This window comes from Eublepharis macularius, chromosome 9 (assembly GCF_028583425.1).
Source record: "Eublepharis macularius isolate TG4126 chromosome 9, MPM_Emac_v1.0, whole genome shotgun sequence".
Taxonomy (NCBI): domain Eukaryota; kingdom Metazoa; phylum Chordata; class Lepidosauria; order Squamata; family Eublepharidae; genus Eublepharis; species Eublepharis macularius.
Genome location: NC_072798.1, coordinates 3,797,196 through 3,818,405, shown reverse-complemented (window position 1 = coordinate 3,818,405; position 21,210 = coordinate 3,797,196). Strand labels below are relative to the sequence as shown.

At 48.0% G+C, this 21,210-nt stretch overlaps 3 protein-coding genes and 1 long non-coding RNA gene across 6 annotated transcripts in view; 1 reads left to right on the top strand and 3 right to left on the bottom strand.

The window, feature by feature from the left end:
* NRF1 (nuclear respiratory factor 1) overlaps positions 1-1,411 on the bottom strand; it is a 68,082-nt gene extending 66,671 nt beyond the window's left edge. For both annotated transcript variants that reach the window (XM_054988677.1, XM_054988679.1), the window contains exon 1: positions 693-1,411. The gene's annotated coding sequence lies outside the window, so the exon portion shown is untranslated. The remainder of the gene's footprint in view (positions 1-692) is intronic.
* Positions 586-8,727, top strand: LOC129335849 (uncharacterized). Of its 2 annotated transcripts, none has more exons than XR_008597642.1 (3): positions 586-679; positions 3,170-3,304; positions 7,436-8,727. It is a non-coding gene; the product is annotated as an uncharacterized LOC129335849 (long non-coding RNA). The 2 variants fall into 2 exon arrangements; XR_008597641.1 differs by having other exon boundaries at positions 3,170-3,897.
* Positions 8,728-9,856: 1,129 nt separating this feature from the next.
* SMKR1 (small lysine rich protein 1) lies at positions 9,857-16,587 on the bottom strand. Its single transcript, XM_054988680.1, has 4 exons — positions 16,499-16,587; positions 15,123-15,222; positions 12,572-12,675; positions 9,857-10,295 (listed from the first exon to the last, which is right to left on the bottom strand). The coding sequence occupies exons 3-4, from the start codon at positions 12,572-12,574 to the stop codon at positions 10,086-10,088; spliced, it is 213 nt and encodes a 70-aa protein (XP_054844655.1). The 5' UTR covers positions 12,575-12,675; positions 15,123-15,222; positions 16,499-16,587; the 3' UTR covers positions 9,857-10,085.
* Positions 16,588-18,954: 2,367 nt separating this feature from the next.
* The window catches only part of STRIP2 (striatin interacting protein 2), a 46,379-nt gene continuing 44,123 nt past the window's right edge, over positions 18,955-21,210 (bottom strand). The window contains exon 21 of the mRNA XM_054989463.1: positions 18,955-20,941. Within this exon, the coding sequence (XP_054845438.1) occupies positions 20,691-20,941 (251 nt within the window). The 3' untranslated portion in view covers positions 18,955-20,690. The remainder of the gene's footprint in view (positions 20,942-21,210) is intronic.

The following is a 21,210-nucleotide window of genomic DNA, read 5'->3' as shown; positions in this document are numbered from 1 at the left end:
AACCAATTTAATAAAAGATGCCCCTTCAATTCACCCAATAATTTAATAAATGATACCCCCCATTCACCCAATAATTTAATAAACGATACCCCCTCATCCAACTAATAATTTAATAAATGGCCCCTAACCAAACAATAATACAACTAATTTTAAAAAATGAGGCCCTCATTCAAACAATAATGTAATAAATAATGCCCCCCTCAATTCACCACGTATTTTAACAAACGGCCCCCCCATTCAACCAATAATTCAATAAATGACGCCCCCCTCCTTCAACTAGTAAGTTGACCAATGCTGCGCCCCTCTAATTCAGCCCCTCAGGAGAGGCGGGCAGGGCCCATCTTGACATTTTTTCAGGGCGGGAGGAAGACGCGGGGGGAGGCAGGACGCGGGGGGGGGGTTTCTCGGCCTCCCGGCCCCGCCGCCCGCCGCGCCCGTCCCGTCCCTCCGGCTCCCCCCGCCCGGGCGCGGCCCGTCTCCCGCCGGCGCGCCTCCCCCCCCCCACGCTCGCCCGCCCGCCCCGCGGCCTAGCGCGGCCTGGGCGGCCGGGCGAGGCGTCCGAGGCGCCGGCGCGGGTGTGGGGAGGAGGCGGAGGGCGAGGCGGCGCGGGGCCCCCGCGTTGCTGCGGCTGCGCCGGGTCTGGTGCGAGGCGAGCGAGGAGCTGCTGGGAGATTGCGCGGTAGGACACTCACCTCAGAGCGGCTGCGCTGCAGCGGGCCTGCGCCGTGGAGCCTGGGCTCGGGCCGGCCGGCGGGCGGGCGGGCAGGAAGCGGCCGGGGGCGCCGCCGGCGAGGAGGGGAGGGGAGAGCCGGGCGGCGCGCGCGGGAGGGAGGGAGGGAGCGCCACACACGGCCGCGCGAGGCGGGCAGGGAGCGCGCCCCTCGGGCTGGGCCTGGCCGGGGCCGCCTGAGGCGAGCGGCGCTGGGCGGACTGGCGGGCGGGCCTCCCGCTGAGGCGACGCCGGGGCGAGGGCGGGAGCGGGAGAGGCGCGCGCCAAGGCTCGGGCCTAGCTCGGGCGGCACTCGAGTCCGGCGGCGGCGGCGGCAGCAGGCCGAGCGGGGAGGGGGAGGGGAGGACGCACGGCGTGAGGGGAGCCGCCGCGCCGCCATGATGAGAAGGGCGGCCGGGCCCGCTTTTTTTTCATATTTCCTTATCGACTGCGTAGGGCAGCGCAACACAGCAACGAAGCGACGTGTGCCTCATCCGGGGAGTTCTGCCGCGCTCGTTCTAGCGAACGAACATCGTGAATGGGTCTGAGTGAGAGGAGAAGCGGCGTCACGGGCGCCATTTTGGGAGGGTCGTTTAGAGGCGGGCTGAGGGACCGCTTTGGCAGCCATGTTGGGAAGGGCCGGGGGCCATGCGGAGGAGGTCGGCGGCCATATTCGTGAGGTCTTCGTTAGTGTTGCTGGATTGGGCTGGGTGCGCCATCTTGGGAAGGTGGACTCGCCCAGCTCTGCTTGCAGGGGGGTGGCAGTGGATGGAGTCTGGAGCGACAGAGGCATGCCGCTGAATCCCTGAAATACAGGGTTTTGACGTTTGTTAAGTGTATATTTGTAAACTGTTGTGTATACACGTGCATATGTGTGTGCATATATATGTATGTGCATATGTGTGTGTGTTTAGATATATGTTTATATACATGTGTGTACGTACGTACACATGTATGTATTAATGTATGTATATTTTTATATGTGGATGTGTGTACACATGCATGTATCTCGTACACACATATATCTTGTATGTATGTACACACACACAGAGTGCAGCTGTGACAGCCTCGGTGACATTTGGCCTCCGATCCTCTCAGTCTAGCTAAATGTGATAATAAAATGGAGTAGGGAAGACACATGTAGGCTGCCCTTATCTCCTCGGATGACGCCAGATAAAAACACATCAAATAAACATGTACTCTGTAATGAGGAATCTTCTTGCAATAATTAGGGGGGGACTGGGGGGTCATACAAGCCAAATCAGCTCCTAGAAAATAAGGGAGGGAGAGTGAGGGGTTTGCAAAGTGTATTTTGACTCTGCAGGTATCAAATCTCTGCTGAATGGGGTTTGCTGGTTCCCCATGCTAAACTCAGAACTGAGAATCGCTGGTTCCGTTTGCACAGCTGTTGACAGCTCTGAATGTACATGATACCCACTCTGATGAGGAAATGGTTTGAGCCCGGTTGCTTGGTTGCAGCCAAGCCCTGCTTGTCATAGATTGCAAAGGAAAGATTGTGAGACTTTTCAACCACAACCCTTGAACTGTGACATGCAACGAAACTGTGCTTACAGCGTGAAAACATGTTGTTTTATACATTTAAAATGTCAAAAACATGGCACAGGGAGTTGTCAGCACACACAAAACACTGTTTAGTTTTTCTCAAGGCATATCCCTTTCCCATTTCTTGATGAGTTAAAACTAATGTGAATGTTAGGAGTTTGGTTTTGACAGGTCCCAATTCATCAGTGATTCATTCATTCAATTGTATTCATTCAATTGCATGGCCTCCCCTACAAGACTGCAAGGCAGGTTAGGCGGAGAACGACTGATCGAAGATCCGCGTTATGGCTGAGGAGAGTATTTGAAGCCAGGTCTACCAGGTCCTTGTCTGATCTTCTAACCAATGCACAACACTGTCTCTGTGAGCAGTTGTGTTTAGGATTGGGTAGCTCGCTGCAACTGCTAGTGTTGAATGCAAGCTTATCATTTTGAGGAATATATAAGGCAAAGTAACAAAGCATTGGAGGCAAAGGAATGGGCATTCTGTCATAGAAATGAAGCTTTATTACAGGCGAGAACAGATGTCTGTATTTTGGTCCAACGAAGGGTAGCAGAAACTGCCAGGCGAGCAGAACAGAATGAATCAGCCGTTCCTCCTTTCCCCGCCAATATCATAACTGGGCCTTCATTTTAGTGTTACTTTGCAGCTTATATGGTTGCAGTAAAATCAGATTTTTAAGTCTGGCTTGCTTGCTTGTAGTTGGGATGCACAAACAGGAGACTCAAGTTTTTTGAGAATCCTCTTGCTAATCATTTTTTTACAAGTACTCCTATGTCCTGTGTAGTGTTACCAGCTGTTTAAAAGCCCTCAAGTGCTTGTACAATTAGCATTTCCTACCAAGTTGCCCCCAAACCCATACAAACTAGTAAGTACATTCTTTGTACCTTGTCCTGAAGGTGCACGTCTGGAAGCACAGAAATTCTCTGCTGCTTCCCATATGGCTCATGGAAGGACCTAAAGGCCCAGACTGACAGATGTCCTACGACTCCCTCATCAGTGTGCGTCAGAGGTCTTTTGCGCAAGAATTGCAAGTAAACTTTCACCAAAGTACCAGGGGGATTTTGGGCGGCCACCCTTCCAAGCATCATGTGTGAACATGAAGCACGTGCAGTGTGAGAGACATGCTGTTATGGAGGCACCTCTTGGTGGCATGGGTGCATGATCTGGCCCAGAACATTTGTAGTGCAGAGCCCTTCCAAGTCCCCATTCCAGACGGCACCTGTGCTTCTGAATAAGAGACTCGAGTGTGGCATGGGGCAGGAATTTTTGCCTGCACTGTCAAAGGACTTGGGTGTACCTGAGAGAGGGGAGCCGTCACAGGGCCCTGATCCTGGGTGCTTTGGGGAAAGGGTCCTCAGAGCACAGCAACGCAGCTTGAAATGCAGGAAGCCCGCCCTCATTCCCAGGTGCAACAGCAGGAAGACCCAACACAAGAGCACGTGGTCTTCTCCGTTGAAGATGCGTTCAAGGCCCCAACAGCAGAAAGCTTTCCAAAAATGCAAGGCAGAAATACAGAGGACCACTAAATGTTATCTGTGAAAGTTTCGGGTTGCGCGGGGAGGAAAAAGCCCTCCCTGCCTTCTGGCTTGATCAAGACAGAGATGCCGGGCTGCCCATCATGGAGGTAAAATGTGAGCATGAGGCAAGGGGCATTAAATGGTGGACGGAAAAGGATTTGGGAAAAGGGGTGAAAAAAGTGTGCCATAACACCAATTAATTTCCCAAGTGTTTCACTACAGGCATGAATATCTTCATATCGAAAGCAGCCTGTGTTTGGGGATTCAGTTGAATTCTCAAAATACTTGGATCCTGCCCCATTTATTTGCATTCTACCCTGTCCTTCCTATGCTGCGTTAAGAGGGATGTAGTGTGCTAACATTGCTAACATTCTCATAAGGGAAGTTAGGCTGAGGGTGTGTGACCGGCCTAGCTAGGCCACCCAACAAGCTTCAGACCACAGCAGGGATTTGAATCCAGGTCTTCAGAACCCTAGACTGTCACATGAGACTGCCTCCTGCTTTTCTTGGCTAATCTCCATCAGCTGTAAAAGCACCTGTAGTCTAAAAAACACGGCCTGCTGCCTGCCTGCCTGGACATGTCCTAAGGGAAGAAGGGACTCAGCAGAATTTGGTCAAGTATTTCCTGTCGGGTCAGTTTAGCCCTCAACTGTCAATGCAGTAACACTAAACTCAAATCTTTGTTTCACGTTAAAGTGGGAAACAAGGGAGCTGTAGGCCCTGCCACCCATTCCAGTCCTTTTTAACACCGCCCTGCTTTCTGCCTCATCCATGTGGGCTGAATGACAAGCAGTCAACAGAAACATAGAGCTGGAAGGTACCCCAAGGACCATCTAGTCCAGCCCCCTGCACAATGCAGGAAATTCGCAGCTATGCCCCCCACCTCCCTCAGTGACCCCTGCGCTATGCCCAGAGGAAGGCAAAAAACCTCCAGGATGCCTGGCCAGTCTGGTCTGGAGGAAAATTTCTTCCTGACCCCCAAAGTGGTGATCAGCATTACCCTGGGCACGTAAGAAGAAGCCACGAGAGCCGAGCTCTGGCTCATCCCTTCCTGCCCTGCTTCTCATGATCAGCTTAAGTTCATATTGAGTCACAGAATCAGCATTGCTGACAGATGGCCATCTACCCTCTTCAATACCTCCAAGGAGGAGAGCCCGCCACCTCCCAAGGAAGCCTGTTCCACTGAGGGGCTGCTATGTCAGGAAGTTCTTCCTAATGTTTAGCAGAAAACTTTTGCTTTTATTTTAACCCATTGTTTCTGGACCACCTTGCTAGGGCAAAGAAAACAGCTCTGCTCCATCCTCTATGTGACAGCCCTTCAAATACTGGAAGAGGGCTATCATGTCACCTCTCAGTCTCTTCCTCTCCTGGCTAAACATACCCAGCTCCTTCAATTTTCCCTCTTAAGACTTGGAGCCAAGCTACAAGTGGCTTTTTTCACACGTAGAACACTTGATCATTTTCGCAAGTTTTCCTGGGAACTGAAGTCCCCGTGTCCTTCCCCTCTCTGTTAGAATCGCTGCCTGAAGAACCAGAGAAAGCCAGCGGCAGCAGCAGCTTTTGCAAATTGTTCCTCCAGTCACAAGCTTGCTCTCAACGATCTTTGGGGGCGGGAAGCTGCAGCTTTCTCCCTGGGTGTCTTGCTTGGCTTCACCGACATGTCAGCTTTCTCCAGAGCAGCTCCCTGGGAGCAAGACGTCCAGGGAGAAAGCTGCAGCTGCCTGCCCCTAAAGACCTTGAGAGCAGGCTTGTGACTGGAGGAATGATTTGCAAAAAGTGCTGCTGCTGCCGCCGGCTTTCTCTGGCTCTTCAGGCAGCGATTCTAACAGAGAGGGGAAGGACACTCGGACTTCACTTCCCAGGAAAACTTGCGAAAACGATCAAGTGTTCTACGTGTGAAAAAAGTCACTTGTAGCTTGACGGTCTCCAGGCCCCTCCCCTGGACACGTTCCAGCTTCCCAACATCCTTCTTAAACCGTGGCGCCCAAAACTCTAAACAGTGCTCCCAATGAGGTCTAACATAGAGCTGTAATGACCTAGTCTGTGGCTTCGGTGGGAGATTTAAAGGTCCACGTCCCAAGTTGCAAAGCAGCAGCGATGTACCACAATCGCACCATACCATCTTTTGCAGGAGAGTGGATTTGCATTAGGTAGCAAATGGGCTGTGAAGGGTAATGAGAAAGCTGCTACTGAAGAGATTGTGGTTTGATCCACATCTGCATATAGCAGCACTCTAGTGAACCCAGGTGAGTTTCTAATAACACTATCCAAAGAAGAGCAAGATTCGGGTCCAGTAGCATCTTAAAGACCAACTAGATTAATCTTGGTCTTCTTTTGACTGACATGGCTATCCACCTGAAATTAACTCAAGAAGTAGTTCATAGAAGTTGGGGCCTCGGGGGCTTCTATAGCCTTCTGAAGGGAGATGGAAACCCTAAGCACAAGTTCTCTCATGCCTTGTGTTGGAATGGGGATCTAGCTGTCAGTGGAGAAATTTTGGCTTTCTTCTGTGCCATGACCTGCTGCTTGACACGCAGAAAATAAACCAAGCAAAGCTTTTCCTGGCATGGGGATATCTTGCTGCAGTTGAAATCAAAGAAGCTGGGCCAGTAGCAATAGTAAACACTGGAAGCCCAAGGCCTTTTTAACAATTGGGGCAGAATTCTCTTTCACTGGTTCTCTGCTTTGGTGCCTTTATCAGCCATATGGGCATACAGAAATCAAGCAGAGAACGGTTCCTGTTATCTGATCTTAGTAACAAGCAATATTTTCCCTCCTAAACTTTTGTGTGTTCAATGCTGCTGCTAAAGGGACAGGAGCATAACGAGAGCATTTTTGAAAGACCTCATTTCACACACTGCAAAATGCTGGGAATGATACCCCCAAAAGAAAATTTCCAGCGGCTCAGAGCTCAGCCTCCCTGGAGGAACAAATGGGAAAAACACTGTTCATGCAGAGAAAACAATTCTGACTGAAAGTTTATTACCCACAAAGAGACAAGTCGATTAATCATCGAAGATTTGGAAATCAAAGCAAACTGACAAAAGATACAGCCCCTTCCACTCCCTCCCAGCAGCCCTCCTTTACATCTTGCTTGCTGTGTGCTTGCTTCACAGCCTGGAAACAGGTTCCAGAACAAAAGCCACAGATTACAGCCAATTGTCCAGGAATCTCAAACCAAACGAGCCTCCCCTCATTGCAATGGGATAGATAACTGCAGAGTAGATCAGCCTGTTTCTGTTTGGTTTTTCCTTTGCAGAGTAACCATGTAAACTTCTGCAGTACACCTGGGGAAACCTTTATAAGACAGGGAAGAAGCTGTAAATAAGGGAACAGAAGTATTAGGGGCAAGAGTCAAACTGGCCTCCTTTAAAGCCCAGAGGGTAATTCTTCCCAGCAAGGAAGTGACGCTGGCTGAGTAAAAACTCTCTTGCATCTTGTTTCTAAGGGGCTGCTAGCTGTGCAGATCAGCCACACAGCAACCGTGACAAGACAGTCTGTGAAGGGCCAGAGCAAACAGGGTCGTCTGCATAGTTTAGGGGTATGGGAAAGCCTAATTTGTGAGTGGAGAGACCATCCCCTTCTCTCCATGTCTAACCATCCTCTATCAACTTGTTTTTCTGCTCGTCTTTTGTCCTTCTCCAGTGTTCCTCTTTTCCTCTTGCAACCTCCCTAGCTTCCCTTTTAATATCTGCTCTCTGCTCATGCTGCTAACCTTCCTTTCCCAACCGAGCATTTCCCTCTGCAGACAAACCATCTTTCAGCTAACTGCAGAAAGAAGCAATCATCACAAACTCACAGGGGCTCCTGCTTTCCTACTGCAAGAGCTGGCGTTTTGGGAAGCAGCTCCCCTCGCCTTCACTCAAGCGACTAATGAATTCTGGCTGAGAACCCAGGACGGGCAGCAGAAGATGGAGATCTGCATTAAACATGCTTCTGAACCAAGCACAGACTAAAAACGGATGCTATACACAATTGCGAGTTACTAATAAACACATTAAAAAAAAATTAAAAAGAATTTGTAGATAATTTACACTATTTAAGAAATGGCTTCGTAGAGCCCTCCGTTTTAATTTGAGCCTCTTCACAGTCTGGGTTTTTGCCCCGAGGACAGACCCAGGTGTTGGGAAACGGGCATGAAACATAATGGCAGGGTTAGGCCTCCCCTCCACCAATTGCACATGGGCCCTGGATCGTGGCCAGTGTGTCAACGTATTTTTTTCAGCCTGGGTTTTCCCATAAGCAAGTTTCAGACCGGGTGCCTCTCCCTAGACTGCAAAACACCCCCAATGCCGTCCTCCAATTACTTTTTACTTGTCTCTTGGTAGCCATTGCGGGGGTACGTGTAGGTTTCTGGCTGCATAGCCTTAAACAAATCCTATGCCTTGTTGCCAGGTTTAAGTAACAAATAGCACCATTAAAAAATAACATAAAATATATGGCTTTTAGAGTCAGTTCTGTTGAATTCTCCCTGGCCACAAAAAGTATTCTGAGCTTCCATTGAGCTTGCAGTGCGTTGCATATAGAAGGCAAAATGTGTCCCTCTTCCAATCTAGCCGAGCGCTCCAGAGAAGAGCCCTCAAAGCGGGCAGGAAAGCCAGATTCACTCTTTACAAAAAGCGTGCCCAGGCCTCATGTCCATTACAACATATTCTCCGTGAAGACAGCACTGGCTGCCCTTCCAAACCAGCAGCGTATGTCTCTTCCAGAAAGGGAGTGGTGAGGCTAGGCAGTATATATCCTATCCCTCTCAGCCTCCAGCCTGTTCACCGGAGGTAAACTTTTATCAGCACAAAACAGCTGTAGGGAAAGAGGCCGCCCTGGGAGAAGAGTCCATCAACAAGGCAAAGCAGGGAAGTTATGCCCAGGTTTTGCCAGGATAGGCCAAGGTTTTGCCACTACTGAGAGGCACCTCTTGGCATTATTACATTTCCTGATTGGCACAATTCCTTCTCCCTGCCCCTGAGCCTGCATGGCAAAGCCCCCCTCCCCACCCCAGTTCAGAAAGGGAGCATTTTTTCCCCCTGTTCTGATTGGTGCTTTTAAGTCTGACCTTTTGGACAGAGATACCAACCATCACTGCTCTTGATAAAAGCAGCCTACGCACCATTTCATGTCCCATCCTTACACCATAGCAAATTCATACCCCTTTGCTTTCCAATGCCTAATCTGGAATCACTTGGACATAGGTAGATCGTAGGTGTGTGCCTCTACTCCCCCACCCCCCGTCCACACAAAATGCAACCCTTCTTACTGGAACAAACAGGATTCTTAGAAACCGGAAGGAGGCCAGATGGGTGCCCATGCTGCAAACCAGGGTCTAGCTTAGGGCAAAATATTGATGATGGCAAATAACAGGGCTTTGGGGAGGAGGAGGGGTGTCACCATATCAAGAATCTGATGGGTATCCCCATAGGCCCTATAACCCCAAAAGATTCTGGGATACGCTTTCAGAAAGCCAGCCCTAATGGAAGCAGCGAGAGACGGCTTCCAGCATAATGGATATTCCTTGAATTATACTAACCCATGCAAGATGTTCAGGTTGCTTTTATACTTTAGTTGTCCCTGACTGGCATGCAAGTTACAAAGGCCTGACTCACATGTGCCGGAGAATGGGGGCAGGATGAAATGTCACGGGCTGCTTCTGTTTGGACTGCGAGGGAACGATCAAGGCGCATGCATTGTTCACATGCTCTGCCTGTTAGGAACTTCCTAGAAGCAGAAAACCAGCACCTTAAGCGGAGTGGTGTATAGAATCTCTCTCTGCTTTGGTAGCTTTCTATCTGCCTGGTCAATGTTACGCAAAAGAACATTCAGACCTGGAAGCCATCGCCTTTAGTGAAGTCTGCAGCACTGCTCTCCATTCCGCCATTCTCAGGGTTCTGCCTCCACATTCCAAGCTCGTTCGCCCACATGTGTGAGCAAGACTTTCGCTTGCTGCGTGCAGACCCCGCTCTAGGCAGTGAGGGAACTGCACACATCCAGAAAGGCCCACCAGCTGCAGCGATGCCAGTGTCCGGTCCCAAAGAAGCAGAGCCAACAATTAGGGCCAAACTGATCCCTAAATGTGGTCGAGCCCAAGTCCTACGGGCTCTGTGCCAAACATGAGGCGACCACTACAGAGCCCGGGCAGGCACTGAAAAGCAAGGCTTTACTTCTAGAATGGGGCTGGGAGTGCTTCTTGCTCCTGACTGCAACAGCAGTGACCCCCAAACTGAGAAACCCAACTAGTCTCCACCAGTCTTTCTCCCCAGTCCAGCAGCCCTGAAACTCTCCCTGAAAACCTGGAGGCTTCCTATTTCCGCTTCTTCCCCTTCCCTTTCTTCTTCAGAGAGCCAGACCACGGGAACCCACGGAACTCCAAGCAGGCAGCAGCATTGTGGGCGATGTAGTAGGCATTGAGCATGGCAGCCGGGCTCAGGATATCCACCTCTGCAGCAGCCTTTTTCGATTTCTTCCCTTTGCCCTTGCCCTTGCCCTTGCCTTTGCCTTTCCCTTTTCCACCCTGTAAAGGCAAAACAAAAAGAAAAACAGAACCATTCAGACAGGCAGCAGGCTGGAGAAAAGCAGGGGGAAGGGACTAAGATCAGGGCGGTCAGAATTATTTCCTGACCACAAGGGTATTACCTGTACTTAGAGATGTGAAGACTCAGAAAAAACAGGGGGGGGGGGGGAATCAGAAAAGCACCCCTACTTTTCCCAATATTTCCAGGCGGGAGAATTGAAAAGTTTGGGGATCACAGGAAAAAACCTCTAATATTTTCTTATCAGGACAAGGTTTACTCACTCAAAATGTGCAGCGGTATAAAAATCTTGACACTAGAGAATCTACATACAGCATTAGATAAGACAATATCAAATGTAGAGCAATCATTAGATAATACCAGGGCTTTTTTTTCAGCGGGAACGCGGTGGAACGGAGTTCCGGAACCTCTTGAAAATGGTCACATGGCTGGTGGCCCCGCCCCCTGATCTCCAGACAGAGGGGAGTTTAGAATGCCCTCTGCGCCGCCAAGCGGCGCAGAGGGCCATCTAAACTCCCCTCTGTCTGGAGATCAGGGGACGGGGCCACCAGCCCATGTGACCATTTTCTCCGCTGGCAACCCACTGAGTTCCACTACCTCTTTTCCCAGAAAAAAAGCCCTGGATAATACAATATATATTTTCAAAGATATGTTTATGGTTTAAATGTGACTAATCTTGTCCACGTTTAACATACTGTAATGTGAATAGCAATAACGCTATTGAAAAGTTTAGTGTTTTCGGTGTTAAGCTAGTAGTTCCTGCTGGTGACTGAGATTGTTTCTGTTCTTTTCTTTTATACAAAACCTGCTTTCTGTTCCAATTGTTTATTTTTTCCTCCCTCTCTGGCAAACCTACGTGCAAAAATCACACAGGGAGCAGCAGTTTGTAGTTCCTTCTCCCAGTTTTTAGTTTATATTAATAAAACAGCAAAATAAATTAGAGATGATAGGAAAAGATGATTGCATGTATTTTAAATTTCTTAGAATTTCACACACACACTAAAAAACCCCACTTTTTCCGTTGTAGCTTTTGAGTTTCCAGGTATCTTATATGAAGTGAGCTCCAGTGCATTCAAGTTTTTGCCACAATCAATTTTTTTTCTTGCAATAGATGGCCGTAGCCTTCCTTCAGGACTCCGACCCTATTGCGGAAAGGTGGGCAAATCAGTGGGGAAAATGAAGGCTTGCAGGAGCCCATGGAATCTTACAAGATTCTATGAATCTTCAGAGAGCAAAAAAGTATAAAAATAGTAAAGAGTCCAGTAACACCTTTACGACTAACCAACTTTATTGTAGCAAAAGCTTTCGAAAGCGACAGCTCTCTTCGTCAGATGTATCTGACGAAGACAACTTATGCTACAATAAAATTGGTTAGTCTTAAAAGATGCTACTGGACTCTTTACTATTTTGCTACTACAGACTAACATGACTAACTCCTCTGGATCAAAAAAAAGTAAGGGCCCTCATTACGAAACTGGTACGACTCCATCTGGAACCATTTTATATTGGGAAAAGTGGACTGCTTTATAGGCATTCAGAATTTGGAAGCTTATCGGAAAATTTTTCAAGCAATTTGGTTTCCTATTGTGCAGTTTTTGCAGGAAAAATAAATTGTTTCTTCTAACATTCATTGTCAAGACCTATTGAATTTCTAGATTTATGGAACTCTTTAGAGACTGTTGAGTTTTGGGTTTCTTATGGTTATGTTTTAATTGAATGCAGGGTTAAAGAGGTGGTGGAACTCAGTGGGTTGCCCTTGGAGAAAATGCTCACATGGCCGGTGGCCCCGCCCCCTGATCTCCAGACAGACGGGAGTTTAGATTGCCCTCTGTGCCTTGGCGGCGCGGAGGGCGATCTCAACTCCCCTCTGTCTGGAGATCAGGGGGCGGGGCCACCGGCCACGTGACCATTTTCAAGAGGTGCCAGAACTCCGTTCCACCGCGTTCCTGCTGAAAAAAAGCCCAGATTGAATGTGTGCCACGGAGAAGTTTGTATATACACTGGTGTTGGTTCGGTATTGTTATATTTGCTTTTTAAAATTTAATTTTAAAAAAGTGTAAGAAATGTAGGTTCTGTGATATCCTCTGTCAGCAAAGATGGGAGAAATTATCTCCATCCTAGATCATCTGAAACAGGCAAGCAGATTTTCCTGGGAAGGCTTTGGGTGGAATCTCCCTTCCTGACCAATACCGTGGTCTTTGCGTCCTTAGGACTGTCTGGTCCACACACTGGGAACAACTGTGCGTTTCTATATTACCATAGTGTCGGCCTTTTACTGATCTAAACTGCAGATCATCACGTCAAGTCCCAGAGGATGGCAGCCGATTTAAATTTTAAAGGTCCCAGACGGCACAGCCCGCACTGTAAAAAACACAAGAGTGCATGGATCACACGCAAGATTAACTGCTATGCAACTCCTGATATCCCGCATTCCCACAACCAACTCCAATAAGCCTTCTGCACAGACAACTGATCCAAAAGCACATCTCCCCTCCTCTAATTAAAAGCAGTCTTCCCGCCCAGTGCAGGCGCTCCCTGCTCCTTTGAAAGTGAGAGTCTCAAAGGGGGTTGCGTTGCTGTAGGTCCGTCTAGGAAGACCCTCACAGCTTGGCTACTGAACCCTGTACGTCTAGTTGAGTGGCACAGTCCCTGCCTACCCTCCTGTTCTCTCCAGGATACCTCTGAACTAAGAGCCAAGGGGCAACTGTGCCGGCCGGATAGGGACCCTCACGACAAGGATCCTCCACCCACACATAGGACTGCTGGATGTTTTTAATCACCTAACGACTGGGAGGCAGTGTGGTGTAGTGGCTAGAGCGATGGATTAGGATCTGGGCAACCCAGGTTTGGTTCCCTGCTCTGCCATGGAGGCTCACCCAGTGGCCTTGGGCCAGTCACCCTCTCACAGCCTAACATACCTCGCAGGATTTGTTGCGAGGGAAAAAAATGAAGGAGAGGAGTATGATGTAAGCCACTTTGGCTCTCCACTAGGGAGGAAGGTAGAGTAATAAATGAAGAAAGGCATATAAAATAAAAAGAAATAACCACCGTGCAGAGGCACTGTAGCTGATTCCGCACACGTTGGATAATGCATTTTCAATGCACTTTATCAATCATTTGAGGTGGATTTTTTGTTCCGCACACAACAAAATCCGTTTCAAATGATCTATAAAGAGGACTGGAAGTGCATTATCCAACATGCGCGGAATCACTCGGTATGTAAAACGACTGCAACGTTTCCACTTTTGATCTTCGGCAGGGTGGCCCATGCTTGCTTCCTGCCCAGAGGCTCTCAGGAATACCTTATACCGAATCAGACATCTCTCCATCAAGGCCAGTATCGCCTACTCAGACTGGCAGCAGCTCTTTTAGAGGTTGTCCATTTCACCCACCATCCGCTTCTGATTGAAGCTGGGACCTTCTGCGTGCGAAGCCGATGCTCTGTCACCGAACCACAGCCTCGCCCCACTGAGCCTGCCTGTTCCCTTCCAGGAGCCAGAGAAAGTTGAACAAATGGGGCATGGGCAGAAACCCGGCCTGCTCAAGCTCCGCAAAGCTTATGGCCGTGCGGTGCGCATCGCCAAACTCTAATCCCTCTCCATTCCAAATGCCATAAACTTTCAGATGCTCTAACGCATGGGTGGGCAAATTTTTCACCTGGTAGGAGGTCATATTTGGGTCTGCCCGTTTTTGAGGGCTCTGATGGGATGCCAGCACTGAAAACAGGAAAAGCCGGCATCCCTGCTTGGAAACCTCAAAAGCAAGTGGAAACCCCTCTTTCAATCTGGGGCTGAGGGCCAGAGGAAAAGAAAAATCTGCTCTTAAACTCATCATATCCTGGAACAAGGGTGACATTGAGATGGGGGGTATGTGGTACAATTCGTTCGGTATGGGGAGGGAGAGGCCAAGAGAGTCCCCACCCCTGTGTTGCATGGCTTCGGTCAAACACAGCATGAAACCCTGGATTGTTTTTAATTCTGGTTCATTAGTGAAACCAGAATTCGGCTTGCAGACTACCATCGAGATCCTACTTAGCCTTGACAGACACCAGCTTCAGCGCTGTCACTCTGCTCAGCTGGTATTCAAGGGTGGCACCAGGGAACAAGCCAGGATTAAATCAGGATGTCCACATCTGTGCACCACGCTGAGACTAACTGTGGTTAATAAACCAACTTCAAACTAGGGTTTAAGAACCCCGTTTGACAGACCCTAACCAGTTAGTCGAGAGGCCCACAGTTGGACAGTATTTTATTTACTTCTTTAATACCCTGTTTTCTTCCCAACAGGGGCCCAAAGCAACTTACGTTGTTTCTCTCTCCCCCATTTTAGCCTCACAACTGTCTTGTGAGGTAGGCTAGGCTGAGTGTGCGTGATTGACCCAAGGTCACCCAGCAAATTTCGAACCTGGGTCTCCCAGATCGTAGCCTGACACTCTAACCACTACACCACACTGACTCATTACATACACTAGCACGGAGTTTAATTGAGCTGTGGTTCTGCGCAGTCTGTAAACCCAGCTACTCTGTTGCATCCCCCCCGTCAATTCCTGGCAAGCGTCTATATCAAATAATGACTGGGGAAGGGGACACTGGCTCCTGCCCCTTGTTCTTATTGCCCCTCCAGGAGCGGGCATCTCTGCTTTTTCTTGTGATAGCTCTTCCCCCCCCCCCTCAACCAGAAGATTTCCCATCATAATCAGATTTTTTTCCCTCAGGGAGCAAAAAATAATTTTTGGCACAATACCCTTTTTCATACATTTCTGAAGAACTCCAAAAAGATTTGGGGAGGGGGAGGGAACAGCATCTTACCCCCTCAATTTTAAACCGTGCATGCGACAGGTTATCCACTGTCTCTGCCAGGGTTCCTACACTTTCAGCAGCCGCACAAATTCAACCGGAGTGGCTTCCCCTGCATGGAAATGGAGCAAAAGTGTTGCCTCCTGAACTTCGGGACACAAAAGCCTGGATAGAAAACAGCTGGCAGCTCCATTCTAGCCCCCCCCAACCTCCAAAGAGCCCTCCTCACCCCTTTTTTATGCCAACCACAATCTTCCAAGGGAGGTTAGGGAAGGGTGAGCGAGTGGCCCAAGGTGAACTTCACAGCCCCATCGTGGGCCGAGCCCAAGTCTCCATGGTTCTGTCCCACTAACCACCACCACGGACAGGCTCTGCTTTCTCTCCCCCAAATATCATATACAAAGATTGGCCATCTTTTCAACAGGTGTGCGGGTCTTACACGAACACTTTTATCCTGTATTTCAGCCAAGATGCTCCAAAGAATTAAAACATGCACAGAAATGAGAATTAAAATGTAATGCACACGTTCCGCAACAGAGGGGATTATCAGCTGGAGTCGCAGCTAGGGTTGCCAACTCCAGGTTGGGAAATACCTGGAGATTTGGCAGCGGTGTCTGGAAGGAGTGGGGTATGGGGAGGGGATAGGGTCGCCATCCTCCAGGTGGGGCCTTGAGATCTCTTGGAATCACAACTGATCTTCAGACGACTGAGATCAATTCCCCTGGAAAAAATGACTACTTTGGAGGGTGGGCTCTATGACATTATTCCCCACTGAGACCCTTTCCTCCTCAACTACCACCCTCCCCATACTCCCCCCACAAAACGTACCAGAATTTCCCAACCCAGAGCTGGTGACCCTAGAAGCGGAGGAAGCTCAGAGGGATGCCGTAAAATTCACCCTCCAAAGCAGCCATTTTCTCCCGGGGAACTGATCTCTGTAGTCTGGAGATGTCATTCCAGGAGATCTCCAAGCTATACCTGGCCACTGGTGTCCCTAGTAGCAGCCGATCCCATTGTTGCCATGCTGTGAATAGAGCTTCGCCTGCTGGTTCCTACAGCTGATGCTACTAAAGGCACAAAAGCAATTCTGGTCAGCTGGCCATAGGGTTGCCAGCTCCAGGTTGGGAAATTCCTGGAGATTTGGGGGGGGGGTGGAGCCCAGAGAGGGCAGGGTTTGGGAAGGGGAGGGATCTCAGCGGGGTATAATGCAACAGAGCCCACCGACCCACCCAAAGCAGTCATTTTCTCCAGGGGAACTGATCTCTACAGGCCAGTTGTAATTCTGGGAGATCTCCAGCCACCACCTGGAGGTTGGCAACCCCACCAAAGAGACGCACGCCTTGCCAACAGGAATCCTCCTCCTTATCCCTGACCTCCCCCTGAATTACCCTGCTCCCATGACACGCAAGTCCTGATCCTCACGTGCACTGTACACGCGCAGCGAGCTGTGGATAACGAGCAGCGCGCCGGACCGCCAGCCCCCGCCTGCCTCTTCCCGCAGGCGGGGTTTCTTGCGAGTGGGCGGGGCCTGCCGGCTTGTGTTTGCTTCAGACCAAGTTGGTTACTATGGTGAACGACAGGGTTCCACGTACCCTGGCAACGGAGCGTGCCGACTAAAACCTACGGGTGCGCCTGCGCAAATGTAGCAGCCGGAGTAGAGAGAAAGGGGGTGCGTGACTGGGGGAGGGGGGAGAAGGAAAGGCGGGAAAAGAAGTCGGACTGCGCACGCGCACCTTTCAGTGCCGCCGTCTCCGGCCTTTAAAGGGGGGCGGGGGATGCGGGAAGTCTCTGTGGTATTTTTAGTGGAGTGGGAGGAGAAAGATATGGCCAGCCATTTGTTTAATGAGTGTGTGAAGAGAAGTAAATAAGAAGGCGTCCCAAATTTACCTCATAACTTATTTGAATCTAATGAAGGGAGCTTTGACTCTCGGAAGCTTATACCATGAAACTCTTGTTGGCCCCTAAGGTGCCGTTGGACCCGGATCTTGCTGTATTTACCTCATGAGCGCCTCCTTGAATTACGTTTTACAAACCATTTTTGTATACGCTGCCTTTCCTGCTCATGTGTGTTCAAAAGGGGCACCATAGCAATCACACCACGTCCCCCAATCCCAAACGACTTCAAGAGCTGGCAATTTGCGCTACGGATTGGGGTTGCCAACTCCAGCCTGGGAAATTCGTAGAGATGGGGGGAGGGAACCTATGGAAAGTGAAATAGGGATGGAATTTCAATTAGAATCTATGTTAAAAGTTTGCCCTCTGAAGCTGCCATTGTTTGCAAAGGAAGTGACCTGTGTGATCTGGAGATCAACTGCCCACTCTGACCATGAGAAATTCCTGGAGGTTTGGTGGGACTGTGGGGAGGGATTTCACATAGAATCTATGGTATACCATAGAGTCCACCCTCCAAAGCTGCTATTTTCTCTAGGGGGATTGATCTCTGGAGGTCAGTTATAATTCCAGGAGAACTCCAGGCTCCACCTGGAGGTTGACAACCATAGCTACTGACTGTAATACATTGTGTCCCGGGTATTGTAGGTTATGGGGTAGGTTGTTGCAGAGGCGCTACTCTTGGAGATATACAGGATTAGCATAACAAATAGTTTAGAAAGCTGCTTTTGGTAAAGGAATAGAGCAAGATTCGAGTACAGTAACACCTTAAAAAACAAGATTTCCAGAGCATAAGCTTTCAAGAGTCAAAATTCCCTTTATCAAATACATATCTGAAGAAGGATGCTTTGAGACCCCAGACCTCATACTCTGGAAATCTTATTGGTCTTTGTGATGCTTCTGGATTCGAATCTTGCTGCTCTACTACCAACACAACAACCCACCTCAATCTGGTAAAGGGATAGGGATTGTAGACTATGCTACTGTATATAATATATATCATCTGTTGCTTTATGTCTGATCTTTCTATGTAATTTGTTCACCACTTAACAGGCCATGTTGATGCTTATGCTTTGTTTCCACTTTGTTTCAGATTTCTGCAATCCACATCTTACTGCATTGGTTATTAGATGTCCCGGACTTTTAATTGTTTTTGGCTTGTGTTGTCGCTTTTGGAGAACCCCCCCCCCCCCACACACACACACTGTTTCCTCACAAGGAAAGTGAGTAAGCCTCTTCAAGGAGACGTACTTTAGACAAACTAGAAAATAAGAAGCAGAATTTCCTTTCAATGCCAAAACAAAAGAACCATGAAATTATGGTTGTGTGCATTATGGATGGTAATAGGGCTGCCAGTCTCCGGGGTGGGGGGTGGGGTCTGACCTATTGATGATCTGAATTACAAGACATCTCCAGAGATCAGTTTCCCTGGAGAGCATGGCTGCTTTGGAGGGTGGTCTTTACAGCCTTATACCCCAATGAGGTCCCTCCCCAAATCCCACTCTTTTTAGGCTCCACAGCCAAAGAGAATATGAATGAGAATTAGAGAGCAGGTGGGTTATTCCGTATAACTTACTGGAACACCAAATACATCAGGGTTACAGGGAGGGTTCCTCTCTTGCTACAAAAGTTAATAGTTACGATAAAGTTCGGATGGTTAACAAGTTGTTTAAAAGGTTGTAAGTGCTGGTTAAAATGCAAAGTTAGTTATTTCTCGTTTAATAATCCAAGGTTTGCATGGAAATCAGCCACTTTGGCGCTGACTTTGGTTAAAGCAAGATGAAAATTCGTAAAAGTTAATTTCTTTGTTACTTGTTTGTGAGTTTGATGCAATGTGATTGTATGGATTTTGTGAAGATAATGAAACATTCTTTTTGCTTAAATGTTTTGCTTTTCTTCACTGCTTTATTTCCTAATGTAGTGATAGAATATTCACAATTCTGTACGGTTTTAAAATAAAGTAAAATGTACCTCTTTTAGCTCTTAGAAGCAACACATCTTTTGTTATCTTCTATTAAGTATTGACACCCTGAAGTGAGCAACGTTGTACACACATGCACTTAAAGAGATACTTTTATTTTTAACTGCAACCTCTGCTTATAAAAAGTGGACTTAACATAGTCATTTCCTTGAGAAAATGCTTTAAAGCAACTCACACTAGGATACGATCATTCTCACTCCATAGTAACAGAGACATTAGTACACAATCCTTTGGAAGTTGTGCGCTTTCCAAATAAACTATTGATGTGCAGTTCTGTTTACCAAATACTATACATTCTGCAACAATAAAAACTGAATTTCTGGTATGCAAATTAAGAACCACCCCAATAAAAGATAAAACTGCCCCTTGCTCTACAAGAGGAGCTTAGACAGACAGATGAATCCTCATACAATAAATTAAAAGCCCAAGGTGACCTTTGTGCCCTTAAAATGTACGGATGCTTTTCTTGAATGGATAGCACGCATTTCTGATTCCCAAACATACCAATGATCCATGGAATATTTTCTGAATTTTAAGTCCACATTTCTGGCTGGGAGCTAAATATATGCATTACCCATTTATACAAGACATTTGCAGGTTTCTTTATATATAGGATAACAGGGAGTCTTTATCTTTGAAAAATATCACAAAGAGCTTTCCATTAACCCTGAAGTTTTCAGGCGAGATATGGGCTACCTTTAGGTATTCGCAGGTCCTTGGACAGATCGTGGTTCTGCCCTGTCTTTGGCATGGCAGCCCCACTGTGTTATAGGCGGCATTTGGGACAGGTTTCATGAAGCATAAAACCATCTTTACAAGTAAACAGGCAAAACACATCCTGTAACATGCTTAAATGGAGATAATTCTAGAAAACTTATACAAAGAACTTTTCACTCTGGGGGTAACATGCACCAAGCTATAATTGGAGCTCACATTATACCTAAAGGGCAGTTTTCACGTTTGAATACTCATGGAATTGCCACGTGCAAGTGCCCAAGCTTTCTTTCATCCCCAGCCAGGGAGTTCGTAGTGTTTAGGATTCTGTGAAACAAATTGCATGTTACATTTCAAATGCACACATTTGTTCAGGAGGTACGCAGTTACAGGAACTGCTCAGATTGTAGAAAACATGGTGTAGATAACAACTTTCGTATCAAGGCAAGCAAAGGAAGAAATCCAGTATCAGACCTTAAAAATATATAAAAGAGGTGAACAAGTTATAGCCCATGGGCCCACAGGAGCTGTTTATCCAGCCTTCAGTTGCTTAATAATGTGTTGGGAGCACCAGCAACCACCTGTTGGAGGGACATAAAGAACAGCTGTATGGCAAAGAGGACACATCTGGGTCTCTGCCCACTTTGGAAAGCTCCAAGTTCTTCTTCTGCTCTCCCAGCACCAGAAAAGCCCATCTGACTGAAAATCTGCACACCCAAAATATTATATCATATCTTTGCAAATAGATGAGACTCAGGACCTCAATTGCACCTTGCAAGCCCATTTACACTAGACTAGAGTTGGGGGAAAGGGAAGATACTAACAAACTTGAGGGCATTTTATTGAGGGGGGCCTAACAAGGCAACTCAGTGTAACATTTCCTGCCAGGCATAAGAGCCCCCGAGCATAGAAGAATCTCCCCTTTCTCCTTGGACACAGTGCGGGTTATCCAAAGCGAGATGATTATTTGGTTCCGTTTCAGCTTCCCAGTCCTGTTACTGATAGTGAAGCAATTCTTCCCAGTGGATGGGCTGTGAGAACACTTCTCTCTCCAACCAGACTTCGTAGGAGTAATGGAAATCCTCGGGAAGTTCCAGGTGCTGCCCCAATACGCTCTGCAAGCAGTTGTCCACTGGCGCAAATTCAGAGTCTTGGGGTTTATCATATCGACGACTATTAAATGCTTCAATGTTGGCTCGTAAAGTGCATTCTTCCGCTTGGAAGTCCCATGGCCGAGCATCAATATCTGTGTGCCAAAAAGACAAAAAAATCAAGGGGGAAATAAAGAGATTCAGCTTTTCTAGCAACACAGAATATATCATTGGCTGCTCCTCTGATTGTTGACACAGCCATGGAAAGTTTTATACACAGAATGCCGTTTAACCAGCCGCAATGTGGCATGGGAATCGAGTGCATTACTCCAAACAGAGTGCGTTTACTAAAAACCTGGATTACACAGCTACAATAGCTCCAGTTTGTAGCACAACTTGCACAAAGCAGCTGAAAAATCACCTT